The sequence below is a fragment of the Choloepus didactylus genome, chromosome 18, assembly GCF_015220235.1.
Source record: "Choloepus didactylus isolate mChoDid1 chromosome 18, mChoDid1.pri, whole genome shotgun sequence".
NCBI classification, from domain to species: Eukaryota; Metazoa; Chordata; class Mammalia; order Pilosa; family Megalonychidae; genus Choloepus; species Choloepus didactylus.
The window spans coordinates 49,281,891-49,300,718 of NC_051324.1; the positions used below are offsets into that span (position 1 = coordinate 49,281,891).

The 18,828-nt window shown below is 44.1% G+C and overlaps 1 protein-coding gene across 4 annotated transcripts in view; it reads right to left on the reverse strand.

The window, feature by feature from the left end:
• Window positions 1–3,052: 3,052 nt before the first annotated feature.
• IKZF3 (IKAROS family zinc finger 3) overlaps window positions 3,053–18,828 on the reverse strand; it is an 89,214-nt gene continuing 73,438 nt past the window's right edge. For 2 of the 4 annotated variants that reach the window (XM_037808659.1, XM_037808661.1), the window contains 2 exons: window positions 18,687–18,803; window positions 3,053–9,274 (listed from right to left, as the gene is read on the reverse strand). In XM_037808659.1, the coding sequence (XP_037664587.1) occupies window positions 8,571–9,274; window positions 18,687–18,803 (821 nt within the window). In that variant the 3' untranslated portion in view covers window positions 3,053–8,570. The remainder of the gene's footprint in view (window positions 9,275–18,686; window positions 18,804–18,828) is intronic. The other 2 variants (XR_005212635.1, XM_037808660.1) reach the window with 2 other exon arrangements.

The window sequence follows — 18,828 nt, forward strand, 5'->3', positions numbered from 1 at the left end:
GGGGCTCAGCGGCGGCGCTGGCCTGTGACCCCGACCAGTTTCACTTCTGGATCCCGCTCCGGGTGTGCTGGGAGAGTCCCGGGGGGAGGGAGGGGACACGTGGGCATGCGAGGTCCAGCGCCCGGGACCCTGAGTGAGGGACGGCTCTTCACTCCCGGCGTGTCACGCGACCCACTTTCCACACCCCCCATCCCCCCCTGCTCCACTCCGCTGTCCCCTGGAGCTGTCGCTCCCCGCCAAGCGGCCGCTGCCCCCACCGGGGCTGCCGACCCCCGGAGAGGCCCCGAGCGGCGTGGGCGGCAGGAGGAGCGAGCTGTGAAGCCGCAGGCAGGGGGTTAGGCCGCGGGCTGCTGAGCTGCTGAGCTGTTTCTCAGAAGTGCAGCTGCCCCTCCCGGCACACCCCCCTCAACTCCCACCTCACGCCGCACCCCTCCCCCACCCCACCCCGCCCGGCCTTTGATTTCCCTCCCTGGCACCCCAACCCGGGAATCTGGTGTCTGGGTCCACGCAGAATTGAGAGGAGAACCTGAGAGGGCTGGGAATTCAGAGCCAGCCTCAGCCCCCATATTCAGAGGCTCCCACAATTTCAGAGGTGAGGGGACAGGAGCCTGTCGTCTTCCACTCCTCTCCTCCCCTCCTGGGGGCCAGGGTTGGAATTTCATCTGGCAAGACAGAATGATTTTTAAAACATGACCTCTTGGGAAATCATAGCCCACCATCACCCGATCTCCAGCTTCCACTCCCCACCCAGTGCCTGAGTTTGGTGGGAAGAGGAAAAGGGAACAGAACGGCCCCCCCCCCCCCCCCCCCCCCCCCCCGCCCCATTCCTGCTTCTGGGCTTGGAGGAAAGGTCTGAAACCTGGCTGGAGCACTGGTGTCCCTGCCAGGCTGAGTCCCAGCTGAAAGGAACTTCTGAGATCCTGACTTCAGGGAAAAACCAGGTCTAGGGAGGGAAAGCAGTGTGTCCAGGGTCCCCGGGCAGGCTGGGATAGGAACACAGGAGTCCAGATACTCAGCTGTTGCTGCACAGGGCTGCCTGTTGCTCATTCAGACTAGAGCTTTGCTGGATTCTCGATCTCTCTCTCTCTCTCTCTCTCTCTCTCTCTCTCTCTCTCACACACACACACACACACACACACACCTCCCCAGGAGCCCACAGAGGGGGCAGTTCAGGCCTGTGCCTGAGGGGGGGGGCACTGAGAAGGTAATTCCAGCGGGGGTGGGATGGGGATTGAGCTGGTGGAAGGACAAGCTCAGGGGAGGAGGCAGCCTCTGCCCCCCTAGTTCCCATCCGCCAGCCGCCCCCAGGGCTGTGGTTCATTTGACTAGGCAGCTCTGCTGGGCCGGCGGGCCAGGGGGCTGAGGGGGGAGGCGAGGTGATGGGAAAAGGCTGTTCTGGGGCTTCCTGCCCCCTCACTCCTAGAGAAGGGGGGCAGTTTACATCACCCGCAGGCCCTCTAACCTCCATTCTTTCCACTGTCCTTGGGTATGTGTGTTATTCTGGGGGAAGGTCTGTTATTTGGGGGGAAGGGAGGCAGCTGCTTACTTCACAGGTCAAGATGGAGTTAAAAACAAAACCGCAGCAAATGCAACACCCCGTGTCCTTCAGGGACTTTCCATGACACCTTCCTTCCCCCCTCTCCCCCAAGCCAGGGAGCACCTCCCCAGAGGGCCTCCCCAGCCCAGGTGCGGTGGCTTTTGGCTTTTATGCAAATAACTGTCTGACCCAGGAATGTGTCCTCCACCACCCTTCAGGCTGGCAGTCCCAGCCCTCTGGGGGCTCTTAACCTCCACTCTTCCTCAGACTCTGGATTCTAGGGGATGGGAGAAGAGGGAACGGAGTAGGTCTTTTTCCGCCTGCCTGTCCTCAGTGGCAGTTGCCTGCAGGTGGAAGCCTAGGCGCCCGGGCTGGGCTGTGTGGATGGCCTGGTTGTGAATGATGGGGGAGAGCGGGAAGCAGGGTGCAGGTGTGGGTGGCCCCCGCTGCCAGGCCGCCACATTCTAAAGCATAACATTAGTTCCCAAGGGTAAGGAAAGGAGTCTACTCTCTGGGGGAAGGAAATCCATTTGGCCCCAACCCCAGCACAAACCAGTCTCCGGGGCTCTCCCCACTGCTCATTGGCAAAGGGGACTGGTGTCTCCCTGTCTCCCTCTTTGTTCTGGGGGGGAGTGGAGATGGGAAAGGCCCCAGACTACTCCATCAGAGGGGGAGACTGTGCTTTGAACGCATCTAATTTAAGATACAAAGGCAGGGAGCTGTGCCGTTCCTCTCCCCAGCCCTTTGTGTCCAGACTGGAGAAACTGCTGGAGATCCTCAAACAGTCTGGGAGGCACTAGAGGGAGGGGGATGGGGCTGAACGTAGCAAACGCTGCCACCAACCTGACCCCGCATTTACTAATCCTTAAGTTCAGAAATATCTTCCACAGAAGAGGAAAGGAAAAGTACTTTGGTTGAGGCTGAGCAGAGGGTCGGGCCACCTCTCTTTCCTAACATTTTCTAAGAGAGAGCATAAGATATCAAGACAGGGAGAAAACTGCCCAATCCAAATGCCATGCTCGTGGAAGTTTTCCCCTCCACCACCCTAGATTTGGGCTGCCAAGTATCTAAAAACAGTATTTAAATGTGGCTGAGTTCAAAGACTGCAACTTGAGTTTCCCAAGGTGGATGTTTATGAGACGCCAGAGATGAAAAAGTCAGAAAGAGTCTGTCATTCCAGAAGAATCCCTGCTCCAGTGGCTTGGAGTAGGGAGACACAGCTCCACGTGCTGGAGCTGCTAAGTCCAGGTCCCCAATCTCCCCAGGGCCCCTTAGGGAACCAGGCACCAGTGGAACCACAACCCCTCTTTAGGGGGCAGGGGTTCAGCAGCAGAATACCAGCGGCAGGCTCATGAGGTGTCAGGAGAGAGGCCTCATTTAGGTGGCAATTCCATTTATCTTCACACCTGGACTTTACAAAATAGCCAAAAGGGCTAAATGATATTCCTAGAGGCCGAATTAAAACTTTTCCACTCTGACAGCAGCAACTACAAATGATAGGCATTGCACAATGACTGATTTTAAACACACCAGTATTTTTTTATTTTTCAGTATAAAAATCAAACAAGATAAACCTTGAAAACTGTCAGCGGGGATGCATTCATTATGGTTCTGGCAAGGGTTATTAGCATTGCTACATTTCAGAAGCTGTTTTTCTTTAAACAGTTTTTACAGAGGAGCATGGTACCTTACAGTGGTCCAAATCATTGGACTTCTGGGTAAAACTCCAGAGGCGTCGAGAGAAGGTCATAACTGGGCAGGGAGGGCGTTTCTGAGAACTCCAGATGGGCGGGAGAGCACTGCAAGCACAGGCTGTGATCAACCACTAGCCAGAGCTCCCTCACTCTCTCCCTCCTGGTGGGAAGGCCGCCCCCAAACCACGTTCTGTTCTCAGCGCCTTGCCCATCATTCCGCAGACAAGGGTCATCCACAGACTACACGTGTGGTGGGTTTGGCAACCAGAAATTAAACATAAGCTATGGTTTTTCCAGTAGCCAAAATGATCCCTCACCAAAGCTCACAGATTGAGAAACTGAGCATGCAAAACCACAGTCTGGGTGAAGGGATGTCTGCTTTTTAAATGACCCACTAGTTCTTTGCAACCCACAGTTAATTTGGTTTCTGTGAACCCACAGAAGCAGGTCCACCGAAAAGGGCCTTGTCTGCTAACTTGGAAGAGTCCTTGTAAAAATGAGTCACTGGAAATGGGATCAGTCATTTTTAAGAAATGGCTGCCCCATTTTCCCAACGTGCTGAAACTTTTGTTTTCAGTCTTTCAGGAGAGGAAGAGGCATACTGCACTTACATTCAGAATATGGGTGATAAGGGCTTGAAGGGAGAAGGTGGGTGGCATTGTCGGGGAGCTGCTCTCCAGGCTTTCTGGAGTGGAGTCAGTAGAGAGATGGACAGTGAAGACCATCTGAGGAAACTCTAACTTGTTTGGGGGAACTAAATAGTGAGGATGCAAAGCTATTCTACTTCACTGGGTGCAACGCCATGATGTTTCTGTAGCATGTGGTTAACTCGCACTGGTTCTGAGGTTCAGCATATTCTCTACGCCTTAAAACAACAAGAAAGAAAGTGTCTGTTAGTGACCCATGGAGGCAACTGAATTACAATTATAGTCCCAGTGTGGTCTTTGAATGCTTTTCATGAATTCAAATCCAGACAGAGCACAGAGTGAAAAATCAGCAACCATCCAACATACTTTCCGCCCCTGCAAAGTAACATTACCCTATAGACAAAATTACATAAAACCTCATAATACCTTTAGGAGGTAGGTATTGTTATGTCCTTACATTTTTAATCAAACATTTCAATTTCAAATAACGATTCAATCAATATAAATGTATAAGGCAGTACATTATTGTGTAATATTCAGAGCAAATTTGCAGCCAAGTGCTTCAAAGTGCAAAAACCTGCTATCATATTATTGTCATGGTGGCGCACAGACAGGGTACAGCTTGGGTAAGTTAGAGGTACAGTCCTGTGTTACTTTACGAGCTCACACAGGTTTACAGCACATACTTTTCTTCAGGCTCTTCTGAGTTTACAGTCCTTAGAGACAGCAGCCCCAACCCCGGGCTCTCCGTCCACTGTCAGAACCACTCTCTCTCTCCTTCAGCCCGAGAGAACAGTCCTTTTCCTAAAGTGGCCCAGGTCTAGCCTAAATTTCAGGTCAAAATCCTTCTCTTCACAGGCACTTGAATTTGGAATCATTCTGGTTTTCTGAACTCTGCCCATAGAAATTCTCTGAACTATACTTTCTGAGTGCCAAAAATAGCTTCCACTTTTTTAAAAAATAAGAGGTATCACTGTATATCTCTTATCTTCCTCTGCTTCTGATGTTATTTTCCAGGACAAAATTTTTAAACTCCCCTTTCTTTTCTCTTCTTGAGCTCACAAGCTCTGAGTCTTTGAGTCCTCAGAGCTGTTCAAGCTGTTCCACAAATCTTGAGTGGCCTGGAGTTTCCGAACCTCCCTTCTCTCAGTGGGCTACATTTTCTCGTTAGAACTTTAAAGAAATATTTCCATTACAGTCTTAGCCCTCTGCCTTGGGGTGAATAGAGAAATAGCGCTTTCTCCCTTAAAACAGTCTAAGCCTGAAAATCAGTGGGGGTGGGGGGTGAGGTGGGGAAAGAGGAAGAAAAGAAGAATAATGATTCAGATGCTATGAAACTTTATGTTGATGTGAGATTTGTTAACACAGTGTTTCAACTGAGTTAAAAATTTTGTGCTTTTAAACATTTCTCTTTGCAAAATAAATCTGTGGTCATTTTTTATCTGGGCCACTGTGCCTATGGGCCTAGTAAAATGAAGCACTGCACTTGAAAAGTGAAAGATTTTGTCACTTATAAAATCAGAATCTGAGTCAGTAACAGCTCAGAAAGGGTAACAAAACATCAGATTTTCTGGCTTATCTGTACCAAGGCAAAATATCTTTCTGGGAGAGTCACTTAAGGAATCTAAAGACTGGTGGATTTATTAATATCTTTTTTCCTTTCCCTCTTTTTCTGGTTGTGGTGGTGGAGTAATAGGAGCAGTGACTTCTATTTAGTTCTCTGCTAACAGCAAGTACCTATGCTACACTTCCAATAGTGAGAGGGAATATTTTGAAGAGCCAGTTCCCTTCATTTTCCACCCTCCCCCCAAATCTGTCACCTGGGTTGCCAGGGAACTTTTCCTGGGTTTGACAGTTCCTCGGACTGTGGCCTCCTGATGTGTGTTGGGGGGCCTGCCTACCAAGAGAGGAAGGAGAGAGAAGACCTACAAAGCTCCCGCTCAGAGGGCCTCTGGGTGAGAAAGTAAATGAGCTGCCGGAAGCTGCCACAAGGACTTCACTGCCCGGTAGGGGCAGATGCTGAACCTGAGCATCTCTGGCAGCTTGCTAAGATTCTCTCCACCCTCTCCCCCAATTCCCAGCCAGGGTAGGGGGAGGAGGGCGTTAATCTGTAAGGAGCAAGTGCATAAAGAAGTGTTTACCTGGGTGACAGTAACCACTGCACACCACCAGGGTTCAACTTCAAGACCTGAGAATGTGGAGTTTCCACATATAATTTTTTTTCTGGAGTTGACATGCCCCCATCTAAGCTCAGAATGCTACAGTGGAAGTACAACCTTTGTGAATGGTTGCCCCACTGAGAAAACTGACCTTAGAGGAGTGGAAATCATTCAGCAAACTGTCAGGCAAAAGGAGGATTATGTTTACAAAAAAAGTCCCTAGGCTGGTGGAATGAGCCTGAGTTTTACCATCTTGAGATGCAAAAGTTGATCTGTTCAGCAAAGGTTTTCTCACTAATCTGGTGGAAACGCTCCCTTTCCCTAGCTTTCTCTCCTACTAATCCCTGCTTCCAAGTTCGCTTTCTCTTGTCCCTATTAAGAGTCAACAGGGTGTGTGATATTTCAAGAATATAAGAATATAAGCAACTCCTCTTTCACAATGGGTATAAGAAATCTGGCATAGCTTGGAGTCTAGTATTACGGAAACACAGTGATGTACTGAAGACTACACACCAAAATACATCTAGTCCTTCAGCTGAAATCTCAAACGTGTTGGGACTGTTGCCATGGAATTTCATAAAACCCTTTTTTCCTGAGACAGACGCCATGCTATGAAGAAGGATAAGCCATTTGTGCAGTCTGGGGTGGAACATTTAATTACTGGCAGCACATAAATGAGTTGAGTTTGAGCCTAATGCATAAGCCCTTTAGAAATATCAAGGCAGATACATAAACGCTAATCTACTAGGAATTTGGGATTCTTGGCTCCAGTAGAAATGTTCACAAAGCTGACTCTAATTTGTAAATAGGCTCCATGAAACTGTCCCTGGAAGCAGAAGTTATTTTCCCTAACACAAGTTCTTAAAAAGAAAAAAGAAGAAAAAAACAAAAAGGCTTTGGCAGTCAGCTGCGGGCACGAATTTGTATGTCCCCTTTGGGGCAAGATCAAAATACCTTCCTGTTTTTTGTTCCTCCCTACCATCTTCTTCACAGTCACAACTCAGTGGTTAAAGGGAAAACTTAATGCACTACCATTTTCATACCAAAGAAATATGAAACGTATACTCATATACATACTCTTTTGCTTAATACACATAAATTAAAAGGTTTAAAAAATAACTTGTGGTTACTGCATAATCACATAAATTTAAAGCTGGAAGGGACCCGAGAGATCATCTAGGTCCTACTCTTATTTTATGGTGGAGGAAACTGAGCTTTAAGAGTTAAATGATATGCTTAAACTCACACAGCTAATTAGTAGGAAATATGGAATTAAGAAGCAGATTTTGTGACCCCTGCTCTAGTGCTAATATTATAATTGTCACAGGGCTTCTCTGTGACAGCATATCCCTCATTATTAATGATGAAGATCACGCTTACATTTGCAGAACCAAGATAAGACTTCAGGTATCCTCTTGGAATACAATGGCTCCATTTAAAATGGGGAAAAAAACTGCCTGATCAAAAAGAACCCATCAGCAGAGATTCTCCCCACCTCACCCCATCCCAAAGCTCAGTTCTGATTTGGACATCACCATGTCATCTATCTATTCCTCTCCTGTGGGGAGGGAGGACACTAAATCACACTGGATCCTTCAATATTTTTTTCAAAAAATTGTTGGCAAGTTTGCTTTGGCTCTATATGCCAGTACCCCATGAAGGAGACCAAGAACTTTTAAGCAGCTATTTGCAACTCCTGTTGATGCTGTTAAATGTATCCCCCTTCAAACCCCTGCTCTGATAATCTTCATCAAAGGTAATGGGTGCTGTTGTCCACAGTAGACGACTTTCTGGAGTTTGAATGATGGTCTATACCATTGGCTCTTCTGGCACAGAATTCCTCCTTTAGACAATTAGTTTAACCTGAAGCAGCTTTTAATTGGAGACGGGAGGATAAAGGGTGGAAGCAGAAGTATCATCAGATGACTACATTTTTTGCCTGAGCCATTGACAGGGATGATGCTCGGAGAATGGGGTCCTTGGGTACCAGTAACAGATACTTATTTTAGGGTTGTTCTTTTCCTTCCTCTGAGACTGTAATTTGGGATAAGGAGAGTATATCCTAACCCTTCACCTTTGTGTTGAGTGCAGAAGGGGAAGACTTCCCAGTGAGGTCAGCCAGTCAGTTCTTCCTCTCTGTGGATTTGGGCAGATGCCCAAAGGCTTTTCCACATATGGCTGATGTGTCTCAGCAAGAACGTCTCATGCAGCACAGCCTGGAGACTATTCAGATTGGCAACAAAATGGATGCCTGTTCTACTGCTGCAAAAGATAATGACCAAATATTTCATTGGCTTTAAAATATTAAAAATTTCAAGTCCCTGATGGAAAAACAAAGGTTTCATGAAAGTAATAAAATGATAGATCTGCAAACAATTCTCTGGCTGTCCATGTGAACATGGACCTTTGAGACTAAAAACGGTATGGAAAGGAGTTTGGAACTGAGCTTGTTTTGAGAGTGATTTGTTAGGCGGGGCTATCCGTTGTTAAAAGCGAAGTTGAATCCTTAGGGGCAATCTCTGGGACCAGATGGTCACTTCAGCATGGCTCTGTGTTCTCCCCTGGCTATGTGAGACGAGAACTCATACCGATCATGGCTCCGATACCCACACATGTTACACTCAAAAGGGTCACGGAAGCCGTGGCAACCCATGTGAATAGTGAACATCACATAATCCAGGAAGAGGACGCGACAGTGGTCACATCGATACACATCCATCACCTCCCCTTCTTTGTTGATCACTTTGATGGAGTCTCTTGGGCAGATGGGTGGGGGCTTGAGGAGTTCATAACCCCGGGGGACCTCCTTCAAGAGAGGCATCCCATTACGTGCCCGAGGAGGGACCATGTGATTTTGCTGGTAGATGTGATTTTGGCGTTCCTCGTGGTTGCTGTCAGTGTCCGTGGAGTCGTGGCCACTATTGTTGGGGGAGAGGCCTCTTTCAGAAGACAGGCTCTTCTCAGGCAGGTGGATGTTTTTCTTCTCCAGGTCCTGGAGGGCACCATTTGGCATTTCAGCACGGGCGAGGGCCATGGGATACATGCTACTAATAACTGGAACCATCTCCGAAGTGGGAGCAGGCGGTGTCTGGACTAAGGGGCGCAGGGCCTCGGCGCCGAGATAGCTGATGGCATTGTTGATGGCTTGGTCCATCATTCGGGTCTGCATCATCTCACTCTCCTTCTCATACATATAGCTGGAATTATAATTGATGTCAAAGCAGTGGCGCTTCTCACCTGGAACACATGAAACAAAGCGTTACAAAGGAAACACAAAGAGGCAGGAAGTTCTTAAAGCTGTTGTCCAGAGTTCCTTAAAAGCGAGGAAGGATATATTGCCTGTTCAAGAACACCCAGTCCAAGCAAAATGGTTCAATACAGTGCTGAAGTCTCAAGAGACACTGGATGGCAACAAGTTTGGACAGGCAAAAGGGAAAAGGGAGGGTCAGAGATGCCATTAGGCTGTGCCCACCACCCGTGTCAGAGAGGAACCCTAAAGAACAGAGGAGAAAAAGAAGACAGGAAATACCAGAACGGGCTTGGAGAGGCAAGGGAGCCACCACGGTGACCAGGAGTGTCGGTGTGTCTGCACTCCTACTGCTGGTGAGCTCCTAAAGCACGGTCAACTCCCAATCTCTTGTTTTGTTTGTTATTTTTTGCTTGTAAATAGCCAGGGGGACAGAAGTGCTGCAAAGAGTGGGGATGCTCAGCGGCTGGCCTCAATAGTTTAATAAATAGCTGCAGAGATAGAGAAAAGAGCCTTCCAAACTCTAAAACTCACCACTTCTAAAACACACCAATCACTGGGCTGCCTGAGATTTAAGTAAAAGAGCTTCAAATGTAGAAAGTTTTAGGAACGCTTTCTTGATGACAGACCATGATCCTTGTCCCTTTCATAAAGTGTGTTCCTTTTCTCTTGCTTGAAAAACATGTCACTGATACACATGTGATCATGAATATGTAAGAAAGGCCATTAGGACCCATCTCATACTTAACTGAAAAAATTTATTTGTGGTCACTCTCCTACATCTCACGTCAAACTGCTGAGAAATTATGAAAGAGTCTAGCCACCTTCAGGTCGTGTGGGTGCTGTGTGTTAGAAAATAGGCTCTCTGGCCACAGGAAAGGCAGAAACAGGGTCTGCAGCAATGGCAGATGGGCTCAGCGGCGAGTAACCAGTGGAGGGAAGAGAAAGTTGGAAGATGCCTCAAGTGTTGGAAGTGAGGCCAAGGTCATTGCTGAGGCTTTTCATTTTGTTGGCCTTGGACTCTGGGGAGATTTCCTGAACCATGTCCTTCTCTTCTGTAAATTTCTTAGGCATTTTATGGTTCCAAAATTTGTCACTGACACACAGTAAAGAGTTCATTATGGAAAGTAACAAACAAAAACAAGAAAACAAAAGGATTGGAAGAACCAATCTTGAGGTTTCTCCAAACTAGCAGGAGAGAAATGAGACCTGTGTATATGGAACCGGAGAAAAATTATGTTAAAAATTGTGAAAGGGGTACTTTGCTATATGAAAACCCTTGATTTTATTCTAAATGCCATGTTTGAGGCATTTAAACAGGGGAGGAACACGTAGGTAGGGACAAGATGGTTTGGTACGAATTGTATATTTTAGCATTGAGAGAATGCAAAAACTTCAGGAGTAGTTGGGGAAGGGAAAGCATTTTTGGAAAACCTAAATTTTGAGAAGGGTATTCATGAACTGTTAGGATTTAGATTTCAAAGAGGCAGAAGAGGCCAGCCTAATTGAGGAAGGAGCATGAATGAAGGCAGAGGGGTGGGAATACACCGGGCACATGCTGGGAACAGTAAGACAGTCTGGCTAAAGCTGTATCAAGAAGCGTGAAATAAAGTATTTCTCAAACTTCACTTATTTCTTCATATTCTGTAATACACACATGCCAGGGTAGCACGCTGGCCGAGAGCATAAGCTCTCAAGTCATTTGGGCTAGATTTGATGCTGGCTCTGTCAGTTACTAATTGCATGATCATGGGCAAGTTACTTAACCTGCCCATGCCTCCATGTCCTTGTGTAAAAATGGGGATAATAATCTCTTCAACCTCATGGGTCACTGGAAAGCACTCAGAACAGTGCTTGGCATATAGAAAGCACTTGGTAAATGTTAGGGTTTTTATGTTTGAACCGACTTGCTTTTTTTTCTAAAATAAATTTGTTTTTTAAGGAAACTTTAAACTACTAATATAAATGGAAAATCAGAATCACTTGCCACAATAGAAGGAAAATAAAGACAATGAAAAAGAGCAATTTATTAGATTCTGATCAGATACTACTGTGAGTAGAGAACTTTGAGATGAAGAGCTCTCTCTTTCTGTTAAAAACCAAGATCGGCAAGTGTGAGATTCATGTTAAAGACAACTAGCATCAAGTGAACTTCCAATCTTCTTCCTTGGTATAATCAGGAAGATGTAAAAAGAACTAAAAGGAAAAAATTCTTACCATGCTAATCAAGGTTTTTAAATGCCCTGACTGGATGCCTCCTAGAGGTCTGCACCACATATTCTGAGAAACATTGAAAAAAAGATAATATATGGTGGCGCCAAATGCTGGGCATTCTGGATGACCAACCACAATGTCTGGATCTGAACAAACAGCAGACCACAACATGCCCTGGAGAGTGGGAGGCTTGTGGTTAAAACATTATTTTCAGTACATTAACGTAAGAGCAATGTGTAAAATGGATCAGAACAATGAGACACTGGAGCCAGAAAGAACTAAAAGATCTAATCTAATCGAATGGATTTGTCCAGTAACCCCCCTACCTTAAGGCCAAGGTGATAGTTTCTAGACAAAGCACCTGAGAGAAAATGTGCAAGGAAAACACGCTGCTTTGGCAACTCAATAGTAAGCAACAGAAAAGGAGACCTTCGCCAAAGGGATCAATGGTTCTTATTTTCAACTTCTAGCTTGGCTGTATTTCTGATCAGGGCCATCCGGGAGAATGAGATGAGAACATGAAAGCCAGCTAATGCCACAAACCTTCCATTACCTCAGTGACAAAGAAATGATGAACTTTGGTATTTCGGCCTTTTCAAGGTTGATGATGCTTCTCCAATGGGACCAGCTCTACTGAACTTCCTAAATACCAGGGGTCCCTGGGAATCTTTTTATCTTTTCACCTTTTGGAGAGGATTCAGAAAGCTTCTGGAGTAGGGCAAGCACATCACACACACTGCTTTTATCTGTTCTCCCAGTATCTTGCTCCACTTAATTGGGCCTACAATTTCACCATCTATACCACCTGCAGCAAATGTCAGAAAACAGCTGAGTGCTCAAGTTGTAAGAGGCAAAACATTAAGAGGAAAATAAACCCCTGGATGAGTGGAAATATGTGACTGAGTGCTGTGGTTAACACAGACCATTGTTCATTGTTAAGAAGATGGGAGCACCTCAGATCTTCACGTGCAGGCAACCTGCAATCACCAGATCCCCTCGTCTCTGTTACGGTAACTCGAACCTTGCAGATGATTATCAGTCACCTGTAGACACGATGACTCAATGTGTATGAAACTCAGCAGGGGTAAGCTACAGTAATTGAAAAGCCAAGAACTCACGTTTCTTTGGTGACACACTCATAAAAAAGGTTAGTCAAACCACAAGAGTGTAACTGCTTCCAAACCCTCACGGAGCCCCTGGTCCAGCTTCTAGTCAAAATCATACCACACCTTTGAATGATTCATGACACCAGCTTCAGGCTGAATTAGAGATTTTTGCCCAGTGAAAATTAAGATGGCAACAGCAAATCCCAAGTTTAGGAACCAAGGCTACCTGGTTGGGCCATTCCCTACCTGTGATTCTTTTTAAAGGTGTCAATCCCTATTATCTAGCTTTTGGTAATTCTAAACTGAACAACTGCCTGACCTGACTTGCTGCCACGTGGTGGTGAGGACATATGGTTGTTTGCTTCTAACTGCTAAACTGGATGTTCAGAATCATACAGTAGAGATAAAAGGGGCCCTAACTGAGAATGTGGATTCAAGCCTCTGCCTTCAGGGTTGTGGGACAAGATCCACCATCCTAATGTGTTCACTCCTGGTCCTCATATGTCACAGGATGTAGCACTGTGCCTTATATGTAGTAATATAGTAATAATAGCTATTTTCTGAGCTTCCACCACATGCCCAGTGCTGTCCTAGGTATTTTACATACGATCTCATTTTTATCTTCACATCAGCCCTAAAAGGTATGACTTATCATCTCTCAGTCAGATGAAGAATCTAAGGTACAAACAAGTTCATCAACTTTCTAAGGTCACCTAGTTGGAAAACAGAAAACCAGGATGCAATCTAAGAACCCATATATCTCAGGGAATGTTTGTACGTTCACTGCTGCTTCACCCATCCAGGGTTGCACAGTCCCAAATTGGCAATGACTTCAGCTTGTCTGCTGGGTGGTTCCCATGAACAATGGAAGACGAGGCTTCATGGCAGCAACTGTGCTTTGGTCCATGTTCAAGAACTATGTATGATGCACAGAGTTGTCATGATGTCTATGAAGTGCTGAATAGAGAGCCTGGTACACATAAGCACTCAATAAGTGGTAGGTCTATTATTATTGTTGTTGTTATATGCATAGCATCATGTCCCCACATTAGTTGCTTTGAGGACTACAAACATAAGCTTGCAATCCAATAGGGGAGATGCAGCATTTACACAATTTCATTACAAATCAGCATCTTTGGTGCTACGAGTAGAACAAAATATACAGTAGCCAAGAGGAGGGAGGAAGAAAAACATGGGCTACTTCTCAAATATGCTACAAGCAACATGGGACAGATGTTAATCTATCTTTTTCTTTAAAGTCTCCATGTAATCTGAGGTTGGGGTGGTGGAGACAGTCAAATACATGACAAAAAGCAAACTACTGCACTTGCCAGGAGAGCAGAGAAGAGAAACTCAGGGGTGTGGGAATGTGGACAACATGCACTGAAATGACCTTTTAAGGGCAGATATGAGGGAGGGTATTCCAAACAGAGACACAGAAAGAATGATTAAATAGAAGTAGAAAGGTATTCAGTATGTTTGGGGAACAATGAGTAGTTCATTGTGGCTGAAGCAAAGGATTAATCAGCTGAAATGAGAAATTAGAAAAGGTAAGTTGGAGACTGACTGTGGAAGGCTAAAAAAGCCTGACTGAGTGGTGTGGAGTTTTGTCCAACGGGGAGCCATTGAAAGGTTTTTGAAGACGGAGGTAAAATGATTAGCCTTTAGAAAAAATAACATGATTACAGTATTAGTCACCACGATGGGGTAACTCAAAGTATTCAGGTTTTCTTTAAGTTTCTTCAAGTCACTTAAGGGCTCTTGCAGCTCCTTGTTGTTTTCATACAATTTCCCACATGCAGTAACCCTTACTCTTACTGCAAGCACATATATATAATAATAAGGGGCAGGGTAAATAGTAAATGGATTATCCCATTATTAGGGCTCTGATCTCAATCTAAACGAGACTAAAATCACTAACACTTCTTCCAAGTGGAGGAAAACAGAGGGAGCCACAGAACAAGCAGCAGGAAGGAGGAGAGAGACCAGAGAGTACAGTGGGAATGGTGGTGAGGAGACTGAGCTGGAGGCCACATGTCGTTGCTGCAGAGGCCTCTGTCCTCTGGAGACACCATGAAGTGCTATTTTGATGTCTTCTGTCCTAATGGAGTGACCAACGGAAGTCACTGCTTTTCGCAAAGAAACACACCCTTGAGGGAGAACTGCTGCCTTTGCTTCCACCAGCTTTCACTGCCAGACTCCCCCTTGTCCAAAGCCCATGTGCAGCACCCATGACTGCACTGCTCTGGATGACCTGGGAGAGAGAGCCACTGCCTGGCAGCAAGCTGTGGACCAGGGCTGGCTTGGCCCTGACACGTGCCAGCTGTGTCCCTTCCTCTCTGTGGTCCCTCTTCCCTCCTTGGTAAAAGGACTTTATCAGATGGTTCCATTCAAGCTCTAGAATGCTATGACTCTGAAATGCTTACAGTATTATGGATATCAGGCCTCTGGGAAGAGGTTGGAGAAGACAGTTTTTGCTCTTAGAAACAGTTATTAAAACTGCTTTAAAACTGCTTCCTGTTGCTCTGTTAACCAAAGCAGAGAATTTCTCATTAGTTACTCACAGGGAGAACTGATGGTGTTTGCTGAAGTGTCAAAACCTCACCAGCATGTTTATCACGGGTAAGTGAGATCTTTTTTCATGCTCTTTTCAACATGAAAACTTCCTTTAATAAAATAATACATTAAATAAAAAAAAATAAGGAAATGCTATAGTGCCAGTTTGGTCTGAAAAACACATCTGTTTTGGGGGGAAAGAATGAAAAGCAGGGAAAAGAAATGTGCAGAAACAGTCATTTTTCTCCTTCTTCCAGGAGAGAAACCTGGTCTCCATTTTGAGCCAAGTATTTGACGATTAGTTAAAAGTATAGTCAAACAAGTTTATAGCAGGAAAATAAGATTCAGAGAAAGGAAAACCCTTAAAAGGGCTAAGATGCCAAAAAATAAGTTATTCTTGTCCTTTGAAAAGAACAGCTAAGAAGAATGATTTTCATGGATGTAAAGATGCTGATTTCTGATGGATTTGTCAACTTATTTCCTAATTTACAGAAAGTGATAGGAAATTTCTTGGATAATTAAATGAAAAATGGTTTTATTTTTCTTCTACTTGAGCAATTTAATTTTACTCTTACTCTTTAAAATAAAGGCATGTTTTTGTGGTTCTAATTGTTCTAAATGCATTTTGATTTAATCCAACCCATCTTCATTTCCCAGTTAATCTATAATAAATGAAAACTGCTTCTTACTGGTAAACACCTCCACTCTGCCAGGAAAGTAACAAGCTGACCTGATGGTATAATTTCACCTTTGTCCTCACAGTTCAAGAGGTCGGGAAGCCAAGGTTGGTCTGGGTGCTGCGCAACTGTGAGCAAGGATTAAAAGTAATGACTCATTCTTCCTTTACACCTTACCCATTGCCAGTTCCCTGGCAGCTCTCAGAGGAAATAGCAGAGAGGACAGAGGAAGGGAAAACATTAGTCCTAAATCTTTTTTTGTCATTTTTGTCCCATAAACTGCACAATGTCACAGATAACTTTCTCCCTTTTTTCCCCTTGATATTACTATTTTCTATCACAAAGGTTGATTCTGCTAAATGATTCCAGGTTTCTTTCATTAAAAAAAAAAAAAATCCCTCTAAAACAAAGGTTCAACTTAAGTTAATGTCAGAAGACTAGAACAAGACCAAGCAAGAACACCATGTGTCTGACAAGAGCTCTATAACCACCTGCATTATGGAAGAAAGAGTGAATGAACAAGTAGGACTAGCCTAAATAAAATATCTGAATATTGAGCAAATGCAGCTATTTTGTTGTTTCTCACATATAATGGCGTCATCTTTAAAACAAAACAAAACAAATCAAAACTTAAAACATATAATGTGCTTTATAATATAAACACCATATCTGTACAACCTTGGGAAACAAGTTAACAGAAGTTACACCTACAGTAGCCGTGATTGCTGCCTTGGATTTCTTTTCTAATTCATCTCACAGACTTGTACAAGGTCAGAGTGGGGAGGGACCTTCCAGACGTCTTCATCACCTGTTCAGTGTCCTCATTTCACAGATGAGTAAAGAGAGGCCGAGAAAGGTTATGTGATTTGCCTCATCACACACAGTAAAGAAATGACAAAACTAGAATTGGAACCTCTAATCCAGTGCTCTTCCAGTCTAGAGCTTTTTCTATTGCACTATGCCACAATTTACCAATTACAATTTCCCCCAGTTATTCTGGGTCCTTAGCCTTGAAGTTGCTATCTCAGCTCAAGTCATCAGCTAACTCTCTATTCTACTGGGCTTCCTGATTCCAGCAGAGAGAGAATGTGATGGTTCAGAAGATGAGCAAAATCAGCACTTATAAAATCAGCATCTCTCATAAGTCTGGAAATGGAGGAGTGAAAACCCTCTGGTTGCAATGTGTGACAAACACATGGAATGGATCCCAAGGAAAGAGGGCCTGAGGCAACAGGCAAAGTGGCATGAGTTTGGACATATGAAACATATTGCTTTTGTAAACCCAAGAAAATATCAAAGCAACTTTTATTATATTAAGTAGGGCTCAACTATGGGCTTAGGGTAGCTGTAACGGTTAGGTCCCGTCTCTTATACTTTAGTTCTCTTAGACTAAAATGCATTGACCATAACTGGCTTGAAATTAAGTTGCTCTACTTTTTTTTTCTTGTCCATCTCTCTCTGTAACACACATCAGTGTCAGCCATTTCTAGAGTCAAAACTTTCCCCGAAATTAAAGAACACTTATGGCATAGAAAAACTATCCATGCTTTTTGTTGTACTCGTCTGACTCTTATAAGCAAAGCTCAAAAGACATATGGGTGATGTTTTAATCACGATGGCTCCACTGTGCCTAAACTCCATCACTACATGTCCCCCTGACATTTCTCACTGTGGTGAGGGAAGACAGAAAGGAGGAAGGACTGGGTCTAAACTGAAATGCACCAACTTGTTGGACGTAATTTATTCACACAGTGATTAGAAGTGTATAAAAACCTTTCGGCTAATCAAAATAAAATAAGTAAGCAGAAATTCAAGTTAGGTAATCCCAGAATTACATGGGTTCTTTCAGTGTATTACTGTAATTCACATAGAATGACTGCATGTTAAAAATTATTCTAGACTAGATTAAAATTCAGCTGGATTTAAAAATCAGGCAAGCACTTAATATTTCTAAAGCTATTGAAAAGAAGAAACTGAGGTAAGAAACCAACAGCAGCAAACAGCTTTGGAAAAAGAGATTGACAGGTTTCTGAAGTATTATAGGTGTTGAGGGAGGTCTATTTTTGTCGATAACTATTTTTGTTCAGTATCACCAACTAACTTTCAATTTACAGCAAAACTGATACATTTGATTCAGCTGCCTACTTCACAAACACAAATCTATTTTAATTATCACAGTCACATTTAGGTAAACATCTGGGAAAGTTCAGCAAAATATCTCTGCCATTCGGCAGTCCTAACACTTTAATGAACATAATTATTTCATAGCCATTCCATTCTGCTGTATTTTTTGACAATATGAAAACCAATGGCATAAAAATTAACTCTGGTAAGACAAATGATTAAATCAAACCTTCTTATTTAAATCTATGTTTTCTCAACTACTTTCCCTTAAAGTCAGTTTTCAATCAAATTCAAGAAAATATAGCAATGCATTTTAGAGCATGAAACAAGTTTGAGCATGCTAACAGAACCCACTTGAAAATATAATTTAAAAAGATTACAAAAATGCTATCTTAAACATCTTACTGGTATAAATTGCCTAAACTCTCTCATGCAACATATGTCATTCAGAATAAAGAGGAAGGAACAGCATTTTTAACACCACCTCCTCTTAGGAAATTGAATGCCAAATTCTCCCTTCATCTGTAGTTAAGATTCTTTAGTTAGTATCTCTTATTCTATTTGTTCTAGCTATCAAAAGCACATAGAATAAAAGTGTACAAGGGAAAACCAATGACCTTATTTAAACAGAGGTTGAGCTAGGAAGGGCCTGTGTAATAAGCATCCTAAGCTATCTCATTCAAACTACTTGCTAACAACATCAGGAAAAAGATTTGTATTCTTACCAATGAATTTCTGAGGCATTGAGCTTTTTCGTTTTGCCACATTGCTTGCTAATCTGTCCAGAACGAGAGCTCTTTCAGTTCCCATCTCTGCTTTGATGTGTCTTGCCTCCACACTTGCTGGTTTGGAAAAACAGAAAAAGAA